Source organism: Phocoena phocoena, chromosome 8, assembly GCF_963924675.1.
Source record: "Phocoena phocoena chromosome 8, mPhoPho1.1, whole genome shotgun sequence".
Classification (NCBI taxonomy): Eukaryota; Metazoa; Chordata; class Mammalia; order Artiodactyla; family Phocoenidae; genus Phocoena; species Phocoena phocoena.
Genome location: NC_089226.1, coordinates 15,722,043 through 15,744,643, shown reverse-complemented (window position 1 = coordinate 15,744,643; position 22,601 = coordinate 15,722,043). Strand labels below are relative to the sequence as shown.

The 22,601-nt window shown below is 42.8% G+C and overlaps 1 protein-coding gene across 2 annotated transcripts in view; it reads left to right on the top strand.

The window, feature by feature from the left end:
- Positions 1–1,919: 1,919 nt before the first annotated feature.
- RNF214 (ring finger protein 214) overlaps positions 1,920–22,601 on the top strand; it is a 47,683-nt gene continuing 27,001 nt past the window's right edge. The window contains exons 1-6 of one of the 2 annotated variants that reach the window (XM_065882654.1): positions 1,920–1,925; positions 3,463–3,578; positions 6,089–6,599; positions 7,297–7,356; positions 11,996–12,136; positions 15,023–15,162. In XM_065882654.1, the coding sequence (XP_065738726.1) occupies positions 3,466–3,578; positions 6,089–6,599; positions 7,297–7,356; positions 11,996–12,136; positions 15,023–15,162 (965 nt within the window). In that variant the 5' untranslated portion in view covers positions 1,920–1,925; positions 3,463–3,465. Of the gene's footprint in view, positions 1,926–3,462; positions 3,579–6,088; positions 6,600–7,296; positions 7,357–11,995; positions 12,137–15,022; positions 15,163–22,601 lie in introns of those variants that run through there. The other variant, XM_065882655.1, reaches the window with a different exon arrangement.

Genomic DNA, 22,601 nt, shown 5'->3' with positions numbered 1-22,601 from the left:
TCCTGATTTCTGTTCCTGTGGATGCCAGGGGAAGTAAGAGTAGGCGGGAGGCGGGTGAAATGGGGAAAACCCGAGCATGCAAACAAAACTGAACAGGCGTTAAGAGGCAAGTGGACACCCTGGGGAGAAGGGGTGATTGGAAAGCAGCACTAAAGGGCTACCCTTAGTCACTAGCTCAGCAAGTCGGCTGACAAGTGAGGGCTCAAGCTCTAAACCTGGGACTGCCACCCATGGTTTGACAGAAGAGCCAAATGAGAACTGGTGGGCAACTGTGGGGACAGAGACAGGTGAATACGTGACAGAACATGTGTGTCCCTATTGGTGGCTGGGCTTCAGAAGCATCTGCTCTCTACGGGGGTGGGGTGTAGGGGGGGTCACCTTGAGGTAGGGCTTAGTACCCACACCAATATGCAAATGGATTAGTCTCAAAACATTACATAACATGGGTATTTTACCGAAGTCTCTTTGGAAAGGGAGAAGGGGGCTTCCGCCACCTAACATTTCCCTCCCCAAATCTACATATCTCCTCTCTTTTCCTCTGAGGTTCCCGGGCAAATTCCTCCCTGCGCTCCAGCAGCGTCGACTGTCCCAAGATATTCAGGTGTCCTTCCCAGTGTGCATACAAAAATCTTGTTAGATAGCCTGATAGTGACCCAACTAGGCAGGCTCCTTCAATCTCAGTAGAGCCCACAGATTTCCGGAAGAGAGGAGAAACCTGACCACTACATCCTCCAGTCCCTCTGGCAGAGCAGTACCTTAACCCCACCCCAGCCCTCACCCTAGGCTTCTGGGTAAGGAAACTTAAATACCCTCTGAAAGTAGATCTCAAACTTCACCCAACTGCTAGGCGTGTCTTTACAGCTCTGAGGTGCCAAGAGAGAAGAGGAATGATACGGGCAGCCCAGAGTCCAAGATTCTGCTCCCAAGAGACTGTCCTCCTCGCAACCTCTACACCTGTTCCTAGAAACCAGGCTGCGTACCGGGGTCAGTTTCATTGATTTCCCCCTCCCTGGCCTCAACTGCCCCGTTCAATGTGCCCCTCTCCTCGGAGGACCCACACTATCCTGGATCCAAGACTCCGTGGCCCCGTCTCCCTGGGCTCCCCCACGCCGGGACTGAAGGCGCCCTCTGTGCGGCTCCCTCGTCCTCAGACACCGGCTGCCCCCAAGTTCTAGGCCACCCGGACTTCCAATGCCCCGCCCCCACCGAGTTCTCAACTCACCCGCCTGGCCGCAGCTGCTGCCGCCGCCTCCTTGCGGAAACTCACGGCTTCCCGGGAGCCCGAGAAGCCAGTGACAGTAGCATCACTTCCGCCCAGCGGCGCAGCCAATCAGCGACGGGTCCCTCGGCCGGCCCGACCAGCCGGGAGCAACTGGCTGTAGGGGGCCGGCTCCTTCGGGCATCCTCCACTGAGAGAGCAGCGTGTGTGGGTGCTCCTCGCGGGGGCCCACCGCCCCGAGTTCTCGGGGCATCTTCAAGAGGGACCTTCTCTATAGGGACGGTCCTCTCCTTCATGGTGTCCTCTGGAAAGGGCATCTCGGTTGCGACCTTTAAAAACACCTCGTTCCTGTTCTTCCTCTGATCGTCATGACCCCGACTCTCCCTGTAATCTTCCTAGAGGGGGTCCTCCCTCCACCAAGTCTCCTTCCTTCTTGAGGTCGCATCTCCCTTAGTCCCTGCGCCCCGGGAGAAGTCCACTAGTATCTTAGGGGCTTCCTCAGCGTCCGCGACCCCTTGACGGTGCCGGCTCCGGCCGCCAGAGGGCGCCGTCGGGGGCGGCGCAGTGCCACCACGGCCTCTCCTCTGCCGGCCGAGCCTCGCCCCCGCCGCTCGTGCCGCCGGAAGTGGGAGGTGTCGCGCGCGGGCCGGCGCTCGACCCCTCCCCCCAGGTTCGGCCGCCCCCTCCCCCCGCTCCGCCCGCTCAGGTGAGTCCCGTCCCTCCCCCCCTTCCCTCCCGGGGGCGCGGCGCGGGAGGTGTGTGCGGGGCGGGCGCGCGGGCGGGGGCTGCGGCTCGAGGGGCTGGGGTCGGGGCGGGGGGCGTGGAGGGAGCTGCGGGGATGGGGGGCGGGGGTCCCGGCCTAGAAGTGGGACGGGGGTGGCAGCCGGGCGGGGGGCGAGGGCAAGGTGCGGAGGGGCTCTGGCCGGAGGAAGCTGCAGGCTGGGCCAGCCCCCTGTGGAGGGCGGCCGGGACCACCGGCGTCGCTTCCCCCCATTGTCCCCTTCGCGACCGTCCCCCGATCTCCCCCACCGAGGACCCGTCGCTCCCAGCGTCGCCGTCTGGTCGCCGCCGGGTTGCGGTGCGGGGCTTCCCTTGGCTCCTTCGACTTAAAGCCTCCTGCCAGATGTCCCTGTCCCTCTCCCCTTTGGGCTCTCAGCCACGGAGTCGCACGTAGGACCCGTGCCCTGTGGTTTCGTTTCCCGGGCGCCAAGGACCCCCGGCCCGGGCCCTGAAGGGGCAGGATGTTTGCACCTGTGCGAGCAGTAATGGCGATCTGGGGCCTGTTTTCTCCTGGGAGCCTCGTATAATTTGATGAGGGAAACTGAGGCACAGGGGGTCTCCGGCCTGGGACTGAAGTGTGGACACAGCCCAGCCTCCATGCCTGCCCTATGCGCTCTTGGAGGGTCAGGGATGTACCTGGGATGCTATTAAAATAAAAACAAGAATTTAAACTAACCCTGTGTTACACCACCAACCACCCGCCCCCCCCCCGCCCCAATATTCATTTTTATTCTTCCTCTTCACCATAGAAGGCGTGAGTTTGTCCTGCAACATCTCTTACTTGGATTACCGTGTTTTTCAGCTTCTCATTTTCATGCTGGAGTAACCAAGATTCTCATACTCTGGCACCTTTAGTAACTCTAAAGAGTCTGTACTTTCCTCAGTCAGTGGTTGTCAGACTTTTCCCATCTGTGGGGAACCCAGAGTAAAAGTGAAAGATACTTGGATTGCCCAATAAAATATTGCTTTTTCTCTCTCACACGAACATCTCCAAATTAATGGAGAATGCTTTTAATGTAACAGCCATAAAATGATTTTAAAACGTAAGCTATTATTGATGTTAGGCCCCACATCACATCCTTTGTAAATGATATTAGGCAAGGTAGGTAGGCATGTGGATCATTTGGAAGATTCTCATGGTCTGTGAGACTGCATTTCTCCTAAAGTGAAAAAGCTTTGCGCACATATGTGTGTGTGTATATATATATATATATGTGTATATATATACATTCACGTACATATATAGTGACGTGAGGATTGATATCCCTTGGGACCTATTGCATGTAATGGCTCTTTTAATATCCTACTAGAGAATACCCTTGAGTGTTTTCTTCTGGAGCCCAGCTTTTTCTTTGTGTTTCTTTCCTGATATGACTCTGTTGTATGGACATGCTGAGAGGGTGAGATATATTTGTTTTGAAATTTTGGAACTTGTAGCCTGTACTTTGTTTCTGAATGTGCAGAGCATGATGGCAGCATCTGAGGTCGCTGGCGTGGTGGCCACTGCTCCCAGTCCTCCGGAATCCTCGTCTAGTGTATGTGCTTCCAAACCAGACGAAGTTCTCCCAGATGGTCTAAGGTAACGTGTGGACTCTCAACTGGGAAGATTTCATTTGGGTAAAGGGCTTTGGAGATGGGCTTCTTACAGAAGTGTAGTTCGTCTTTCCCCTTTTTGGCTCTAGTGACATTGCATTAGATGAAGCTCTTTAAAGGTAGGGACTATCTGATCTATATTTGTATGTCTGGTACCCAACACAGTATCTGACACTCAGCAGGCATGCTAATTATTTGTTGAATAAATAGATTAAAATACAGGGGGTCAAACTCATTTGAAAATGCAAATATTTCCCACCTTCTCCTACATGGACTATCTGTTTATTTAACTCTATGTTTATATGTTACATCTGTGTGTGTGTGTGTATATATGTGTGTATATATATATATACACACACACATTATATCTAATGTATTAGACACGTGTATATGTATCTATGTCTATCTATAGGTAAATAGATAGCTTTATTAATACGGCTTACTGCTTCATGTATGTATTTCGCCTTCCAGCTAAACTCTTGAGGACAGGAACTATGAATACCCAACCTTGTTTTACAGTGCTTAAAGCATTGTTATGTATAATGTTGTACTAGGTTGACTATGTATCCTACCTCAACTCTTTTTTTTAATTTAATTTTAATTAATTAATTTATTTATTTATGGCTGTGTTGGGTTTTGTTGCTGTGCGCGGGCTTTCTCTAGCTGCGGTGAGCAGGGGCTACTCTTCGTTGCGGTGTGCGGGCTTCTCATTGCGGTGGCTTCTCTTGTTGCGGAGCATGGGCTCTAGGCATGCAGGCTTCAGTAGTTGTGGCATGCGAGCTCAGTAGTTGTGGCTCACTGGCTCTAGAGTGCAGGCTCAGTAGTTGTGGTGCACGGGCTTAGTTGGTCCGTGGCATGTGGGATCTTCCTGGACCAGGGCTCGAACCTGTGTCCCCTGTGCTGGCAGGTGGATTCTGAAGCACTGTGCCACCAGGGAAGTCCCCTACCTCAACTCTTTTGTAGAGTACCTAGGACCTAATACAATAGATAACACTGTGCTAGCAGCTTTATATGTGTTAACACATTTAATTCTCTCAACAATCTCAGCAGGTAGGTGCTAATGCTATTATTCCCATTTATAGGTGAGAGAACTTGAGACACAGAGAGGTTAGTAACTTGCCTAAGGTTACCAAGCTATGTTGGAGTCAGTGTTTGAACCCAGGCTCGTCTGACTCCAGCGTGCTTAATAAATGTAACAAATCTGTTACATTTGTATTTATTATTTGTTACTTGTTATTAAGTGGGTAATGGGGAAAAATGTTAAGTAAACCTAACCATAAACTTGGATCTTCATTTTATAAATAAAATCAGACACATACTACTAGTAATAATAATAACAGCTAAGGTTTATTGAGTGTTTGCTGTGTGCCAGAACTAAATACACCAGATGCTTTATCTCATGTAATCCTCACAATAATCTTATTAGGTAGGTAATATTATTTCTGTTTTACAAATGAAGTTAAGTAACTTGCCCAGAGTTAAACAGCTAGTAAATAGCAGAGTCAGGATTCACACCCAGGTACTGTATCTGCCCAAATTTATAATTAAGTGTCCCCCCACCCCGCCACCACTTAACCTCCAGCAAGGAATCAGCTTAGAGTATTTATAAAGATTTTTCATGTCACAAGGTTCTGTCTCTGTTGTTTTATTTTGAACAGTAGGTACTATTGAGGAAAGGAAGGCACAATGATCTGAAGCCTCAGTCAGTACTAGTTTGGAGTCCTTAAGGGCATAGTTGACAGAAGCAGTTGTTTTTTTTTTTTTGTTTTGTTTTTTTAATAGCAAAGGAATTTAACACACATTATTCCTGGTAAAAGACTTACAGTCGTGAATGTTGGATGTCATTGTAAATAGGTTTTGAAGATCTCTTAAAAGCAGTATGGTAAATGGTTGTAGCAAACAATAAAACAACGCTTTCAGTGTATACATGTGTGTGTATTTGTTATCTGGGGTAAAAGTTCTGCTGACAGCTTCAATTTTGGATTCAAAATCGTCTGTACTTCAGGCAACTTGAAGTGAAGATGCTATGCTCTGGAAAGCTGTTGGTGGTTCTGGTCAAAGATCTGTAAAATGAATTTGAATGAAAATTATTTTTGTGAAACGAGAGTGGAATTTAAAACAATATTTCTCAGTCAATATTTTATTTATTAAAATATGTGGAACAAAATTAGTACATGTACCTAAATGAAATATTCTAAGTAACGGCAGGCTGTTTCACCTGCATCCCCCCAAACCTTTGGCTCCTCAGCGTCATTTCTGTGTGACCGTTCACTGCGGACTGTCTCCTGAACCCAGCTTCTTCACCACCACACCATACTCCCTGCATGTGGGACAGGAATCACTGGGTGGAAACTAAGTTCCTTTTCAGTTGGCTAATTTGGAGGGGTTTATATAGTCTCGTTTTGTTCTTCTAGTGGTTATGTGAAAAGTATTATATATTTAAGCCTCTTTAAGATTGGGTGAAGAGAGAAACCTTTTATCTTATGTTTTTGATAGCCCCAAAGACCCTGCACAGAAGCACAAGAACTCGCCTCTGTCGAGTGTAAGTAACCAAACGATAACCAAGGAGAATAGCAGAAATGCCCATTTGGAACACCCAGAGCAGAATCCTGGTTCATCAGCAGGTGACACTTCAGCAGCGCACCGGGCGGCTTTAGGAGAAAACTTGATAGCCACGGCCCTTTGTCTCTCTGGCGGTGGGTCTCAGTCTGATTTGAAGGACGTGGCCAGCACAGCGGGAGAGGAGGGGGACACACGCCTCCGGGAGAGCCTCCACCCCGCCACTCGGTCTCTTAAGGCAGGGTGCGATACAAAGCAGCTTGCCTCCGGGAATTGTCCTGAAGAGAAGGCCCCGCAAGCCTCCATCCTAAAGGAAGGGAGCAGGGACACAGGCTTGGATTTCCCACCTGTGGTGCCTCCAGCAAATGGGGTTGAAGGAGTCAGAGTGGATCAGGATGATGATCAGGATAGCTCTTCCCTGAAGCTTTCTCAGAACATTGCCGTCCAGGTCAAGTATCAAGTTTCTACTACTAAAACGGAATTTGGGCTTTTAATTTTTTTTTTTTTTTTTTTTTTTGAGGGCAGGAGATATTTCTTCATAGTTGGTGGAGAACTACTCTGTCTCGTTTTTTTACTGGCAACTCTCATACTGTTTTCATACGGTGCTCTGTGATGACTTCATTCTGGTGTTCAATAAGTAACAGCCCGTGTCTAATCGTGGCGACCAGGAGCTTCATGACCTACATACAATCACTTTCACTGAGTAATTGATGAGTGTAGGTCATTAGCATTCATATTTCCTATCTTCGACCTTGCAGGAGGAATCCTTGTTAATTCTCTGACCTACATCTTAGGAAGTACGGGGTATCCTGCCTTCTAGTGACTGGTGTGCTTTTTTGTAGCAGGAAGGATGAGCACAGTAAATTGTAGGGGCCAAAATTCTTATCTGAGTCTCGAGCTTGTCTCTCCATCAGTTGTTGGGTCTTGTTCAGCTTATTTTGTGGGGTAAATGCTTCATGCTACATGGATGTCAGTGGACATTTGCCAGAACTACAGTTCTCTTGCTATGAAGCTGATAAGGGGAGAGAGCAAAAAGTTAACTTCTCAGTTCCTTGTGGCAGATTTCTCGGTGAAAGGACGAGAGCAATTCTGCCTTTTAGAATGTCTCTGAACAGTTCTGAATATAATTGTTTCTTTCTTTATAGACTGACTTTAAGACGGCTGATTCAGAGGTAAACACAGATCAAGATATTGAAAAGAATCTGGTAAGTAGTTAAACTGCAATTGTTCATGTATGAAACCATTAATGCAGAAGATCTAGAGTCACATCATCTCAGTTGGAAAAGGTGCAGGAACCTCCTTTATAAAATCCCTGACAGATGGTCAGCTAACTTCTACTTGATCACCTCCAGAGATGGGAAGCTTACTACTCATGAATCAGCATATTGCATTTTGAAAATAGCTCTTATTGTTAGATCTTATTATGAGGTGAGAACAGAACCACTAAAACTTCTTGTTATAGTTCTCTCTTGAGCTACGTAGAGTAAATCTAAATCCCTTTACTTGTTAGCCCAAAATATATTCAAAATGTTTTTTTAAATGCTTTTTCCTCTTATCCTTTAAGTCTGAACCTTTCCAGGTGAAACATCCCCAGATATTTTTTTTTTTTTTTTTTTTTTTTTTTGCGGTACGCGGGCCTCTCACTGTGTGGCCTCTCCCGTTGCGGAGCACAGGCTCCAGATGCGCAGGCTCAGTGGCCATGGCTCACGGGCCCAGCCACTCCGTGGCATGTGGGATCTTCCCAGACCGGGGCAGGAACCCGTGTCCCCTGCATCGGCAGGCAGACTCTCAACCACCAGGGAAGCCCCCCAGATGTTTTTTTAACATTCTTCTTTTCTTCATATGATATATTTTTCAGTCTTTTCTTCAACCTGGTTACTTTTTCACCTAGACACGTTACACCTTCTCAATGTTTCTTTTGCAATGTGATCCTGAGAGCTAAATGTAGTAATGCACATACAGTGTAATTACTTCACTATACAATGGAACTGTTGTGTCATTCTGTGATGACATTCTACACACCATTTCCTAAGCTGACATCGTCACACTGTGGAGCTTTCACTTTTACTCCATCAGGTCTTTTTCTCATGTATTGCTTAGTTGTATCTTCCAATTTTATGCCTAGGTAATTATTATTTTTTTTTTTGAGCGTCACTTTTTAAATCTGTTTTTTACTTTAAAATAGGTAATTGGTTTTTAAAACTTAGAGAACTTCACATTTATTTTTGTTAAAGTGGTCCCCTTGATCTTTCCCTGGCATTTTGTGGTAAAACTTCCACCCTGTAAGTGTGTGGATATCTGAATGTTCATTTTTCAAGAGGAAGGATAATGCTAGAAAAGGCACCCTAAGTTCAGGAAGGGGTCTTTAGGGTAAGATATGTTAATTGAATGGAAATAAAGAGGAAAACCAGGTAAGAAAGTGGATATTTGGTGCAAGTTGAAGAAATTGAGGGGCAGATGGAAAGAAGTAAGTTATTGGAGTACATTAACCACATGAAAACTTTTAAATAGAGAGTAGCAACTCAGGAGTTATTTATAACAGGCAAGTAAAAACATCCTAGAGATGAGAGACCTGATGGCGATGTGCTGGGTGAGAACCAGGCTAGGAGAGAACCTCCAGGAGAAGGAGGAGAAGTCGCCTTTTCTTGAGCATTTATTCTAACCACTTTACACGGAGTGTTTATTTGGTCCCCACAGTTGTAAGGCAGGGTTTCGTTGACCATATAGCAATTGAAGGGGCCAACTAAGAGGTAATAGATAAGCTTTAGCATCAGTCTGAAACAGGGGTGGAAACTGGCAAGCCATTAGGCCAAAAGAGGCCCAGGGTTGTGTTTTGTTTGGCAGTATTCTTTTGGGTGGTGGTGTGGCCCACATGCTGTAATTTTTTAAATTATTATTATTTTAAAAATATTTATTTATTTAATTTGGTTGCGCTGGGTCTTAGCTGCGACAGGTGGGCTCCTTCGTTGCGGCTCCAGGGCTCCTTAGTTGTGGCACACGAACCGTCAGTTGCAGCATGCACGTGGGATCTAGTTCCCCGACCAGGGATTGAACTGGGCCCCCTACATTGGGAGCGTGGAGTCTTAACCACTGTACCACCAGGGAAGTCCCTATTATTATTATTTTTAAAACACAATATGATTATATTTTAGTACACAACCAAAATACAAAACACCGTAGTAAGTTGACAGCAGTAGAACATGGTATTTCATTTGCATTGCATAACAGACGGTTAACATTCTTAGTTGTAAATGAGTTCTCCACATGCTTTTTTTTTTTTTTTTCTCTCTTCTCGGTACGCGGGCCTCTCACTGTTGTGGCCTCTCCCGTTGCGGAGCACAGGCTCCGGACGCGCAGGTTCAGCAGCCATGGCTCACGGGCCCAGCTGTTCCGCGGCATGTGGGATCTTCCCAAACCGGGGCACGAACCCATGTCCCCTGCATCGGCAGGCGGACTCCCAACCACTGCGCCACCGGGGAAGCCCTCCACATGCTTTTAAAAAGGCATTGGGACTGAGCAGGTATTAAGCTTAGCGGCAATACAGGGAACTTTGCTCCTGTTTTACTTGCTACCCTTTTCATGCATTTACAGTAATTGCCCACTGCCTGCATTTGAAATTGTGACTCCTGCTTCTCAGGACCAATACACCATCAATGAAACAAAGTAACAATGTGTAATCCTTTGGCTTATTAAGATGAGAATTGTATCAAGTAATTTGCGGTATGCCTTTAAGCCATCCATTTGTATGTACTAATAGTATGTACCTTGAGACTTCTTTCTGTGAAGACTAGTTTTTTTCCCCATTCTGTGTTGTTAAAAAGATGCATTATCGGGCTTCCCTGGTGGCGCAGTGGTTGAGAGTCCGCCTGCCGATGCGGGGGACACGGGTTCGTGCCCCGGTCCGGGAAGATCCCACATGCCGCGGAGCGGCTGGGCCCATGAGCCATGGCTGCTGAGCCTGCGCGTCGGGAGCCTGTGCTTCACAATGGGAGAGGCCACAGCATTGAGAGGCCCGCGTACGGCAAAAAAAAAATGAAATAAAATAAAAATTTTTAAAAGATGTATTATGGACAGAGAGGTACCATAAGGAAGTAGAGAGAGAAGAAAAGAATCCTCTAATCTACTAGTTTTCATCAATTGGTTCTTAACCTTTAATTTTTCTTGGGTTAAGGTCCTCTTTCAGAATCTTTTGAAAACTTTGAATTCTCATCTCAAAAAATTTTATACACACCTATCCATAGACCTTTAAAGGTTCAGAATCCCTTTAAAGTTATGATGCTAAGGTGTCATCTGTTTAGGGAAATTTAGTTACATTTCAGTACATGGACTAAGGACTAGCTTATCCCAAAGCTAAAGTCCCATCTTGAGAGCTTATTTTTTTATTATCATAGTGTGATAAGTTTTTCCCTATTCACTTCTAAAACCTTTCTTTTCTTTGAAAGTAGTTATCGTCTAATGAACAAATTCAGTTTAATGCTCTGTTTAAATTTTACACTGGTTACCTTATACCAAATGTGCTTTAAATTGACCCTCTAAGTTTTAGTGTTCCTTTGAAATGTAATCATTACTTTTCTTGATTTATTAATGTGGGGGAGGCAGAGCTGAACTGTGACCCTTAGAAGCTTCACCTCTTTTATTGACTTATTTATTTATTGGCTGCGCTGGGTCATGGTTGTGGCATGCGAGAGCTTTAGTTGCAGCCTGCATGCGGGATCTAGTTCCCCAACCAGGGATCAAACCCGGGCCCCCTGCATTGGGAGTGTGGAGTCTTACCCACTGGACCACCAGGGAAGTCCCAGAAGCTTTACTTCTGCTCCCTATTTATATGAGAGCTTGCCGATTTGACCAATCTGAATACCAAGTGCCCCAGAACTCTTTGGTGGATCTGCCAATTTGTAGTGCTAATGACCAGTAAGGAGTCCAGTTTCTGGATGCATTTTGAGTAGTTGATCTGTTCTTTGTTTTTGCTCGTTCTTCTTCCTCCTAATAGATAAAATACCTTATTTCTCTTATTCCCTACTGCAGGGAAATTAGCCTATAAAGGGTCAGTTAGTAGATATCTTAGGCTTTGTGGGCTATATGTGCTCTTTTGTAACCACTCCACTCTGCTGTTGTAGTGTGAAAGCAGCCAGCCAGCTGTCGGGTATGGCTGTGTTCCTATAAAACATTTACTTATAAAAACAGACGGTGGGACCTCCCTGGTGGCACAGTGGTTAAGAATCTGCCTGCCAATGCAGGGGACATGGGATCAAGCCCTGGTCCGGGAAGCTCTCACATGCCACAGAGCAACTCAGCCCTTGCGCCACAACTACTGAGCCTATGTGCCACAGCTACAGAAACCCGCGCACCTAGAACCTGTGCTCCGCGACAAGAGAAGACACCGCGATGAGAAGCCCCCGCGCTGCAATGAAGAGTAGCTCCCGCTCGCCACAACTAGAGAAAGCCCGTGCACAACAATGAAGACACAATGCAGCCAAAAATAAAATAAATAAATAAAATTTAAAAACAAAAATAGGTGATGGCTGGATTTGGCCCACACGCCATAGGTTGCCACCCTCCATCTTAGCGCAGTGTTGTACAATAGAATTTCCTTTAACGACGGAAGTGTTCTGTATCTGTGCTGTCCAGTATAGTAGCCACTACTCACATGTAGCTACTGAGTACTTGGAATGTGGTAAGGTGACTGAAGAGCTGGATGTTTACATTTGCTTATTCTAATTAATTTACCTACAGCATCGGACACTGCAGCCATAGCGCCCTGCATGGTGCCTTGAGCAGGGACATGGTGAATGTTTCTTGCAATGAAATTGGCGAATTAAACTTCTCATCTGTTGTTACCAATAGGATAAAATGATGACAGAGAGAACCCTGTTGAAGGAGCGTTACCAGGAGGTCCTGGACAAGCAGAGGCAAGTGGAGAATCAGCTCCAAGTGCAATTAAAGCAACTTCAGCAAAGGAGAGAAGAAGAAATGAAGAATCACCAGGTATTCTGCTTATATTAAAGTTGGCAATAAGTAAAGTATAGTCCCTAATCAGACTTTAATTTTGTTTTCAAATTAATAGAAATAAAAAAGCAGTATTTAACTTTTTAATGGTTATTATAGAATTTTTTTTTTTTTTTTTTTTATATCATAGAATTTTAAGGATAAACAAGAACCTTCGAGGGCATCTCGTCCAAACTCTCACTCCTATTTTGGTTCAGAGAGGAAAGGATTATTTATTTATTTACTTTTTCGGTACGCGGGCCTCTCACTGCCGCGGCCTCTCCCGTTGCAGAGCACAGGCTCCGGACGCGCAGGCTCAGCGGCCATGGCTCACAGGCCCAGCCGCTCCACGGCATGTGGGATCTTCCCGGACCGGGGCACGAACCCGTGTCCCCTGCATCGGCAGGCGGACTCTCAACCACTGCACCACCAGGGAAGCCCAGGATTATTTATTTAACATATTTGTTTGACTGCCTACCTGGAAAGTCATTTGATTAGACTCCTGTCTCACACTGTATTTTAAAATACAATTCTAAGTAAATTAAAAATATACATATAAAAACTGGAAAAAAATTTTAAATCAGAAGAAAATTTAGAAGAATATTTATATACCTGAAGTTGCAAGAGGTCATTTTAACCCAGGCAGAAAACCTAGAAGATTTTTTTAAATTAATTATATATAATTAAACTTTTTGGCATGGCAAATGATGTAGAAAACAGTCAAAAGATCAATATTAGACTGAGAGAAAATATTTGTAGCACATATGACAAAGGGTTTAAGATGACATTCTGAGATTCCTACAAATTCATGGTAAAGGCCAAACAATGTAGAGAAACCAGGAAAAGTTACTGTATTACTTTCCTATTGTAATAGTTTTCTACTGTGATAGTTTCCCATTGCTGCTGTAACAAGTTGTCGTGAATTTAGAGCTTAAAGCAACACGTTTATTATCTTACAGTTCTGTAGGTCAGAAGTACAACGTGGGTGTCACTGGGCTAAAATCAAGGTATTAGGAGGGCAGCATTCCTTTCTGGGGACTCTAGGGGAGAATACATTTCCCTGCATTTCTGGCTTCTAGAGGCTGTTTGCATTCCTTTACCTGTGGCCCCCGTCTCCATCTTCAGAGTCAGCAACGTTGCATTTCTGTAACTGTTCTTCCCTAATCACATCTTCCTCTGATCACAACTGGGAAAGTTTCTCTGCTTTTAAAGACCCATTTGTGGTTAGATTGGGCCCACCCCGAAATCCAGTGTTGTCTCCCTATCTCTTTTGCTATGGAGGGTAACGTAGGTTCCAAGGAGTAGAACATGGACATTTTTGTGGGGAAGAGGTTATTATTTTGCCCATAACAGTCACAAACAGTAATTCACAGAAGAGGAAAAGCAAATGGGTAACAAATGTATGAAAATAAACTCAGCCTTACTAGTGTCGATCCATTTGTATAGCAAATATTTTTTGAGTTCCTGATGTACGCTCTGAAGATTTAGTGGTGAACGAAACATAGTCTCTGCCTTCATTGAATGCTTATTCTAGTTGGAGGAGACAGACAATAAAAACAGTAAAAGAACAGGAAGTAGTGAAATGCTCATTAAAATTACTAGATACCATTCCTCCCTCTTTCCCAAGAGATTGGGAAAAATGAAATAAGTTGTCAAAGGTAAGGAAAAATGAACTCTTTTTAGACATTGGTAGGAGTGTGAATTGTTATGACCATTTTAGAAAAGATATTAGGGCGACTTCCCTGGTGGTCCAGTGGTTAAGACTCCAAGCTTCCAATGCAGGGGGCACAGGTTCAATTCCTGGTTGGGGAACCAAGAATCCCGCATGACGTGCAGCGTGCCAAAAAGTTAAGTAAATAAATAAACAAGTAAGTAAGTATATAAATAAAGTCTGAAGAAAAAAGATATTAGGAATTGTCACTTAAAATTTTTAAATGTATATATACCTTGACTTAGCAGTCTTATTGTTAGGAGTCTATTCTACAGAAATAAAAGCTTTTGTATGAAAATATAGGCATACAGGATGTTTATTGTAGTATTATTTGTAGTTACAAGAAAACTGAAGTCAGCCTTCACAGGATGGACTCTTGACAGAGACTGGTTGACTAAATTCGTTATATACGTGTCATGTCGGGTTATACAGCTATTTTTTAGTTTGATCTATATTTATCAGTAGTATGCTCATGTCAGGTGAACAAAAGCAAGATGCAGAATAGTGTATATAAAATTACCTCATTATAAAGAAAACAAAAAAGCAAATACGTATGTAAGTACACATGTATTTGTGTAAGAATGGAGAAAGATGTGAAAGCATAGAACAAAACGCTTAACACATTGATTACTTTATGGGTGGAATTGGTGTGAATTAGGGGTGACTTAACTTTATTACTTTGTGTTTGACTTCTTATTATAAATATATATGTATATAGTTAAATAATTTAAAAAGAACAAAGATAACCCCTACGCATAATAAAGTAGAGCCGTAACAAAACAAAACAAGAACATATTTGTTGGAAGTAGCAAACTCCCACCCTGTGCAAGAATGCCTTTCTCAGCAGTCTTGACAGGTGTTCATTCAGCCTTTATATGAGCACCAGTAGTGGAGAGCTTATTGCTTCACAAGGCAGTAAATTCCGTTTTTGAACAGTTGTGATTGTTAGAAATTCTTTTCTCCTGTTGAATTGAAATCTGCTTTATTATAACTTACTCCCTTTTGGGACTTTTTTGACTGCTTTTGGGACTACTCATCGCCAGATTCCTTCAATTCAATTTGAAATCACTAAAGTCAATATGTTAATTTGAGATAGTTGAAAGTAACCTTCAGACCAAAAGAACTAATTCATTTCCTTCTTTATTTGTGTGTGACTATAATTGTGCGGGACTTAGGAGATATTAAAGGCCATCCAGGACGTAACAATAAAGCGAGAAGAAACAAAGAAGAAGATAGAGAAAGAAAAGAAGGAGTTTTTGCAGAAGGAGCAGGATCTGAAAGCTGAAATTGAGAAGCTTTGTGAGAAGGGCAGAAGGTAAATGATGCTGTTAAGAATAAAAACCCTGGGTTTATGTGTGTGTGTTTGTACATAACAGGCCGGTTCTATTTGTGTTTCTACTTTCTTTTCTTTCAGTCTAATTTTTATTTGAAAAACAAGTGCACAAATTAAAATCCTTGAGTGATTTTAGCTTTTTCAGCACCCTATGTTAAATTTAATAAGTGTTTCAGGGATTCATCAGTACATTGAAATAACAGCAGCTCATTGTTTGGTCCCAAGTCTGATCAGGATTTTGATATATCTAACACCTATTTCACTTGCCTTATCTGATGTTTTACAGTTTAGGCTATGAGGCTACTTTGCTTATGTTAAATTCAGCACCAAAACTAAATTTCAAACTAACATTGCAAGCTGTTTGCAAAGCTAGTTAATGGATCTGTGTGCTTTTCAGGGTACTGCAGCAAGGCTAAGGCGGGCATAGAATTTGGTCATAGTTTCAATTTTCTAAGTTTCTTAATGTGACCTGTTTGGAAGTCAAAATAGTTGTGAATATTGTGATTTTATTTAAATTCTACTAAAATGCATTTTTATTTATCAAGAAAATCTTGGCTTGCTAATGTGTCCGAGAGCTAAGTGAAAAGTAGCGGGATACTTGGAAAATGATTCAGCAAATGAGGAAAGATGATAAATAAGACAGGACATTTTGGAATAATTGGGAAAATTTGAATATGGATTACATATTAGGTAATATTGTATCAATGGTAAATATTTTGCGTGTGATTACGTAGAAGGTTCTTATTCTTAAAAGATACTTGCTGAAGTTTTAGGGGTTGTCATGATGTCTATAACTTTCAGGTGGTTCAGAGGGAGAAGTAAAGTAAATGTGGCAAAAAGCGTTAACAGCTGGTGCATCCAGATGACGGGCATGTGTTCACGTTCACTGGACTACTCTGTTACCTTTTCTGTTGGTTTGAAATTTTCAAAGAAAAAGTTGCAGGAGTGGGGGTAGATATAGGGAGAAATTAGCCAGGCAATGAATAGGGAAGAAGACATTGCAGGCAGGGGACCTACAGACGAGAGAGATTAGCAACTGAGACCTGAGGTAGAGAGGAATGAGGCTAGTGGAGGAGGCAGAAGCCCAATCACAAAGGCTCAGATCCCGTGTAAGGAGTTTGAGATTTTCCCTGATAGTGAGAGACTGGAGAGTTTTAAGGAGGGGGTGGGGATCAGAGGATGAGATTTGCACTTTATTTATTTATTTTCAATTAAAAAATTTTTAATTGAAGTATGGTTGATTTATAATATATTAGTTTCAGATGTACAACGTAGTGATTTAAAACCTTTATGGATTATATTTAAAGTTATTATAAAATGTTGGCTGTATTCCCTGTGCTGTATACTATATCCTTACAGCTTATTTATTTTATACACAGTAGTTTGTACTTCTTAGTCCCCTACCCCTATCTTGCCCCTCCTCCCCATCTCCCCATTGGCAACCACCTGTTTGTTCTCTGTGAGTCTGTTTCTGTTTTGTTACATTCACTCATTCTTTTCACTTTTTAGATTCCACATGTAAGTGATGACATACAGTATTGTGTTTTTCTATCTGATTTATTTCACTTAGCATAATGCACTCCAGGTCCATCCATGTTATTGCAAATGGCAAAATTCCATTCTTTTTTATGGCTGAGTAGTATTCCATTGTGTGTGTGTGTGAGTGTGTGTGTGTGTGTGTGTGTGTGTGTGTGTATGTATTACCACATCTGTGTTATCCATTCATCTGTTGTTGGACACTTAGGTTGCTTCCATATCTTGGCAACTGTAAATAGAGATTTGCAGTTTAGATAGATGATGACGCCAGTTGGAGAATAGACTGGAGTAGTGTAGAGGACCAGTTAGGAGACTTATCTGTCAGAGCCTGCGTTACAATAATGGTGGCCAAAACTGAAGTGCTGCAGTGGGGAGGAGAGATGTGAATCCATTTGTAAGGTGTTAGGGGTAGCACTAATAGGTGGACAGGGAAGAGTTATAGAAACGCCCATATTTCTGGCTTGGAAAATTGGGGAAATAATGGGGTTTTCTAATAAGATGTCTTATTCAGTTACCCACTTTACAAGTTTCAAGTTAAATTCTACCTCCTTTGTAAAATCTTCCTTACCCAGTTCTTCCTGAACTAATCTCTCCCTCCTCAGAACATCTATACAGCTCTCTGCTGATTTTGCTTATTTTTATTTTTTATTTTTTTTTTTGCTGTACGCGGACCTCTCACTGTTGTGGCCTCTCCAGTTGCGGAGCACAGGCTCCAGACGCGCAGGCTCAGCGGCCATGGCTCATGGGCCCAGCCGCTTCGCAGCATGTGGGATCTTCCTGGACTGGGGCACGAATCCGTGTCCCCTGCATCGGCAGGCGGACTCTCAACCACTGCGCCACCAGGGAGGCCCGGGTCTTCTTTTTTAAAATGCTCTGAGCCTGCCTGATGAACTCGTGATAGAGTAAATAGCAGATCAAGGGAGTTAATGTTGGAAGCATTACTTTGGATGTGATATAAGAGTTTATGCTATATTGAAATTGACAGGGTGCAAGAGGATTCTTTTTCGAAATTTCTCACCAAATGCTAGTTTATTTAACTGGTATGCTTTGAAGTCCTAATAGCTTGTCTGGCAATCAGTAAATCTAGTGAGTATTTCTTAGGTGCAAAGCAGTGAGCCAGACTGTTCAGCATCCTGTATTTTGACCACAGCCTTCAGTCCTTCCAGCTTTCTGTCTCATTCCCAGTAAATGTACAATTTAACATCAAGTCCTCTTTCTTGTTTTTTGACTTCATTCCAGTTTCTCCCAGTCCTCCAGCTCCCTGGAAGCATTTCTTTGCCTAGCCAGACTGGACTCATGGTCTATTACTTGAATTTCTCCCTTACCATTACCATCAATTCTGTGGAGGCTTGTTCCTTTCCTTTCATTTTTCCATAGTACTCCAGTCCTGGGCCAAGTCAGCCCCCACACCTACCCCCCCACCCCGCCCCCTCCAACATCTCTATTCTTCTTATACTTGGGCTGCTGAGGGCTGCTGCAGGCGATCACACAGCTGTGTGTCTTGAGGCCAGAATAAATTTGACTTTCAAAAACACCCGGATCCTCAGGACTCCCTCTTCCTCTGAGGGCTGTCCCTAACTATTACCTCTCTTTCTAAACTTTCTGTCTCCACCACTTCTCTCCTTAGTCTTAGCAAATGATCTTGCCTTTTATTTGACTGAAAAAATAGGGGCCATTGAGTAAACCTTCCTTCAGTTTCTTATCAGCAGATACATCCATCTTTTCTTCGTGTCCTTGTATCTGAGTCTAAACTACCTGTGTGTGAATCCTGTTCCCTCTTGCTTTTCCCTCTTCTCCATAAGTGACACCACACTCTCCTCCAGTGACTAAGCTGGATAGCCAAGTCATTCTGAATTCTTCTCTTAACTCCTCTCTGCTTTACCAAGTCCTGTAGATTCTTAATATTAATTGTCCCTTTCTCTCCATTCACTCTGCCACTCTTAGTTCAGGTTTCTATCAGTTCTCCTAGATTCTGAGGCAGGCTACTAAACATTCTTTGCCTCCAGTCTCCTCCATTTTCATTGGTCTAGTACAAATCTGTCGAAGAAATCTGTCAAAGAATACGGATCTGATAATGTCATTTCCCTGCTTAAAGTCCTTCATAGTTCCTAGGGTAAAGTTTAAACTCTTTAGTTTAATATAAGAGGCCCTCAATTATCTAGTCCCTGTTTATGTCCCTAGCTGCATCTTTTACCATTCCCCCAAACCACCATGCTAGTTTATATCTAACTACTACATGTTGTATCCTGAACTCACTTAAAACTCAGCCTGTATCAAACTGCTCTAGAAAGCTTTCCCAGATACTCCCCTTATCCTCCCCTTCACACACCCTGACCATTTAATTTAGATGACCCTTCTCCGTATTCACCTAGCATGGTGTGTATGCTTCTGTCATAACACTGACCTCTGATGGTCTTTTGTGTTTACCACATTATATAGTCAGCTTCCTGAGGGCAGGTATTTCGATTATCTATCGCTGTCAAAAAAACACTGTAGAACTTAGCATCTTAAAACAGTAACAATATTTTATTATTTCTCTCAATTCTTTGGGTTGATTGAGTCTCAGATGGATGGTTCTTCTAGTGTCCTTTGGAGTCCTTCCTGTAGCTGCCGTTATGTGGCAACTGGGGCTGGAATGTCCAAGATGGCTTCATTCATATTTCTGCCTTGGCAGGGGCACGTGGAAAGCTGAGTTCCGGTGGGACTCTGGGATGTCTAGGCCTTTTCACTCTATCTCTCCATGCTGTCTCAGGACTTTTTCCTCTCCAGGTGGTCTTTCCAGCCAAGGAGCCAGATTTCTTACTTGGTGGCTCAGGGCTCCCAAGAGTACAAAAGTGGAAGTTTCCAGGCTTTCTTAAGGCATAGACTTGGGACCAGTACAGTGCTACTACTGTGGCATTCTGTTGGTTAACATGAGTGACAGGGCCAGCCCAGATTCAGTGTGGGAGGGGACTGCGAGGAGGAGGCCTGGTTCACTGGGAGGACTCCATTTTTGGAGATTTGCTACCACGGCAAGTAACACATCTTGTTTAACTTTTTCTGCTCAGCATGTAATAGTTTCTTTTAGATACGGGAAATCATAGCAGTTATATAAACAGGGGTTACATAATTGGAGGTGTTTTAGAAGTATGCAGGATGAATTATGAGGAGAGACAGAGGCTGGGACATCAACCAGCAAGCTCTTACAATAAAGTGAGTTTATAAGAATTATTATAAGACTAATGGTGGTTGAATGAAAAGGGAGAAATGGATTTAGGAGGGATTGGTGTCGTATTATTTTAAGGATTAGGACAGAGGGAGAAGTCAAAAATAACTTCATTGTTTTGACCCTGGGTAACTCTGTACCGCCATGGACAGTAATTGGGAAGCAGAATACCAGTTCTAAATTTTGAGGATAAAGTAATACTTTTGATGATACGGGACATGCAAGTTAAAATACTTAGTAGGCAATTAGAAATGGGAGACTTGAATACAGAAGAGATGCTATGTCTTCATTTGGAGTTGCATATAGGTGATAGTTAAAATGATAGGAGTGAATTTTCTGTGGGAAAAAGTATAGAGTAGGGCTCAGTTCTGAACTTTGAGGTACACCTGCAGTTTGGGAGTAGAAAGAGGAAGAGAAGGCAAAAAGAATAATCAGAGAAGGAAAAGGAAGCAGTTTAAAATAGTAGTATAGGGTTTCAACGGGAGAAGGTGGTTAACAGTGTCAGAAACTATAGGGTAGGAGATGAGAACCAGGTCTGAATAAAGGCTATTGGTAATTTTTTAAAATTTATTTATTTATTTATTTTTGGCTGCACTGGGTCTTTGTTGCTGCACTAGGGCTTTCTCTAGATGCGGCGAGCGGGGGCTACTCTTCATTGCAGTGCACGGGCTTCTCATTGCAGTGGCTGCTCTTGTTGCGGAGCACGGACTCTAGGCACACGGGCTTCAGTAGTTGTGGCGTGCAGGCTCAGTAGTTGTGGCTCACGGGCTCTAGAACGCAGGCTCAGTAGTTGTGACGCACAGGCTTAGTTGCTCTGCGGCATGTGGGATCTTCCCGGACCAGGGCTCGAACCCGTGTCCCCTGCATTGGCAGGCGGATTCTTAACCACTGCGCCACCAGGGAAGTCCCGCTACTGGTAATTATTGAATGTAACCAATAGGGATTTTTAGGTAGAGGAATTAGGTTATTGGATTGATTTTTTTTCCCCAATATTTTATTATGAAAAATTTCAAGCATTCAGAGAAACTGCAAGTATTGTACACTAACACTCACCGTCTAGATTCAGCAATTAATGTTCTATTAAATTTGTTTTAACAGTATCTTTCCCTCTATCTATTCATCAGTCCATCTTATTTTTTATGCATATTGGAGTAAGATGTAGTCATCAGTAAATTCACCTATAAACTTGTATATCATTAATTAGACTTTAATATTATTTGTGTTTCCTTTTTTGTGGTAATAAATTATATATGCAGTTAAATATATAAATATTAAGTTGTACCATTCAGTGAGTTTTGACAAATGTATATACCCTTGTAATTCAAAGCCCATCAAGATATAGAGAATACTATGATTAAACCAGATAATTCCTCATGTACCTTCCCTGTCATTCCCTGTCCTTACACTCCCAAAGGTAACTACTGTTCTGACTTTTTTATCAGAGACTAATTCTGTATGTTCTAGAATGTCACATAAATGAAATCATACAACATGTACTCTTTTCTTTCATTCAGCATAATGCTTTTGGTAGTTTTCATGCTGTCTTTTTTATTCGTGAGTAGTATTCCTCTTGTTAATATACCACAGTTTATCCATCTTCCTGTTGATGGTAGGTAGCAGTTTCCAGATTTTTGACTATTATGAATAAAGCTGTGAATATTCAAGTGCAAGTCTTTGTGTGATCATATACTTTTATTTCTCTTGGGTAAATTCCTAGGAATACAATTGCTAGGTTGTAGGGTAGGTATATGTTTAGTTTCATAAGAAAAGGCCAAACATGTTTCCAAAGTGGATATACCTTTTTATACTCTACCTACAATGTTTGAGAGTTTTGGTTGCTTCATATCATTGCCATTCAAGTGGTTGTGCAGTAGTATTTCATTGTGGTTTTGATTTGCATTTCCCTAGTGGCTAATGATGTTGATCACTTTTTCCATGTGCTTATTGGTCATTAATTTACCTGTTTTTGTGAAGTGTCCTGTCAAATATTCCCCCCCACGCACACCTTTTTTGCGGGAATTGAGGTTTTGGCTTTCTATGACTGTATAGTAGATGCTCTTTACATATTCCAAATATGTCTTTTGTCAGTTACATGTTCCATGAAAATTTTCTTCCAGTCTCTGACTTATCTATTCATTTTAAAATTTCATCTTTTGGTGAACGGAAAATTTACTTTCAATGATGTCTAATTTATCAAGTTTCCATTTATAGGTATTGCATTCTCTGTCCTAAGAAACTTCTGCCTCCCCTGAAGTAGCAAAGATGTTCTCCTCTGTTTTCTTATGGAAGCTTTAATATTTATGTCTCTGATCCATCTCAGATTAATTTTTGTGTATGGTGAGACGTAGGGGTTGAAGTTAATTTTTTCCCATGTGGATATCCAGTTGTTCTGGCACCATTTGTTGAAAAGACTTTCCCCATTGGGTTGCTTGACACCTTCGCCAAAAACCAAATGGCAGTATGAGTCATTTGTATAAATAGTGGGTTTATTCTGGGTACAGTACCAATCTATTGCATTGATATATTTGCCTATCTTTATGCCAAATCGCAGTGTTGTAATTATTATAGCTTTATAGTAAGTCATGAAGTTAGATTATGCAAAGTCTTCTGCTTTTTTTTTTAACTTTAAAAAAAATTAATTTTTGGCTGCATTGGGTCTTCATTGCTGTGTGCAGGCTAT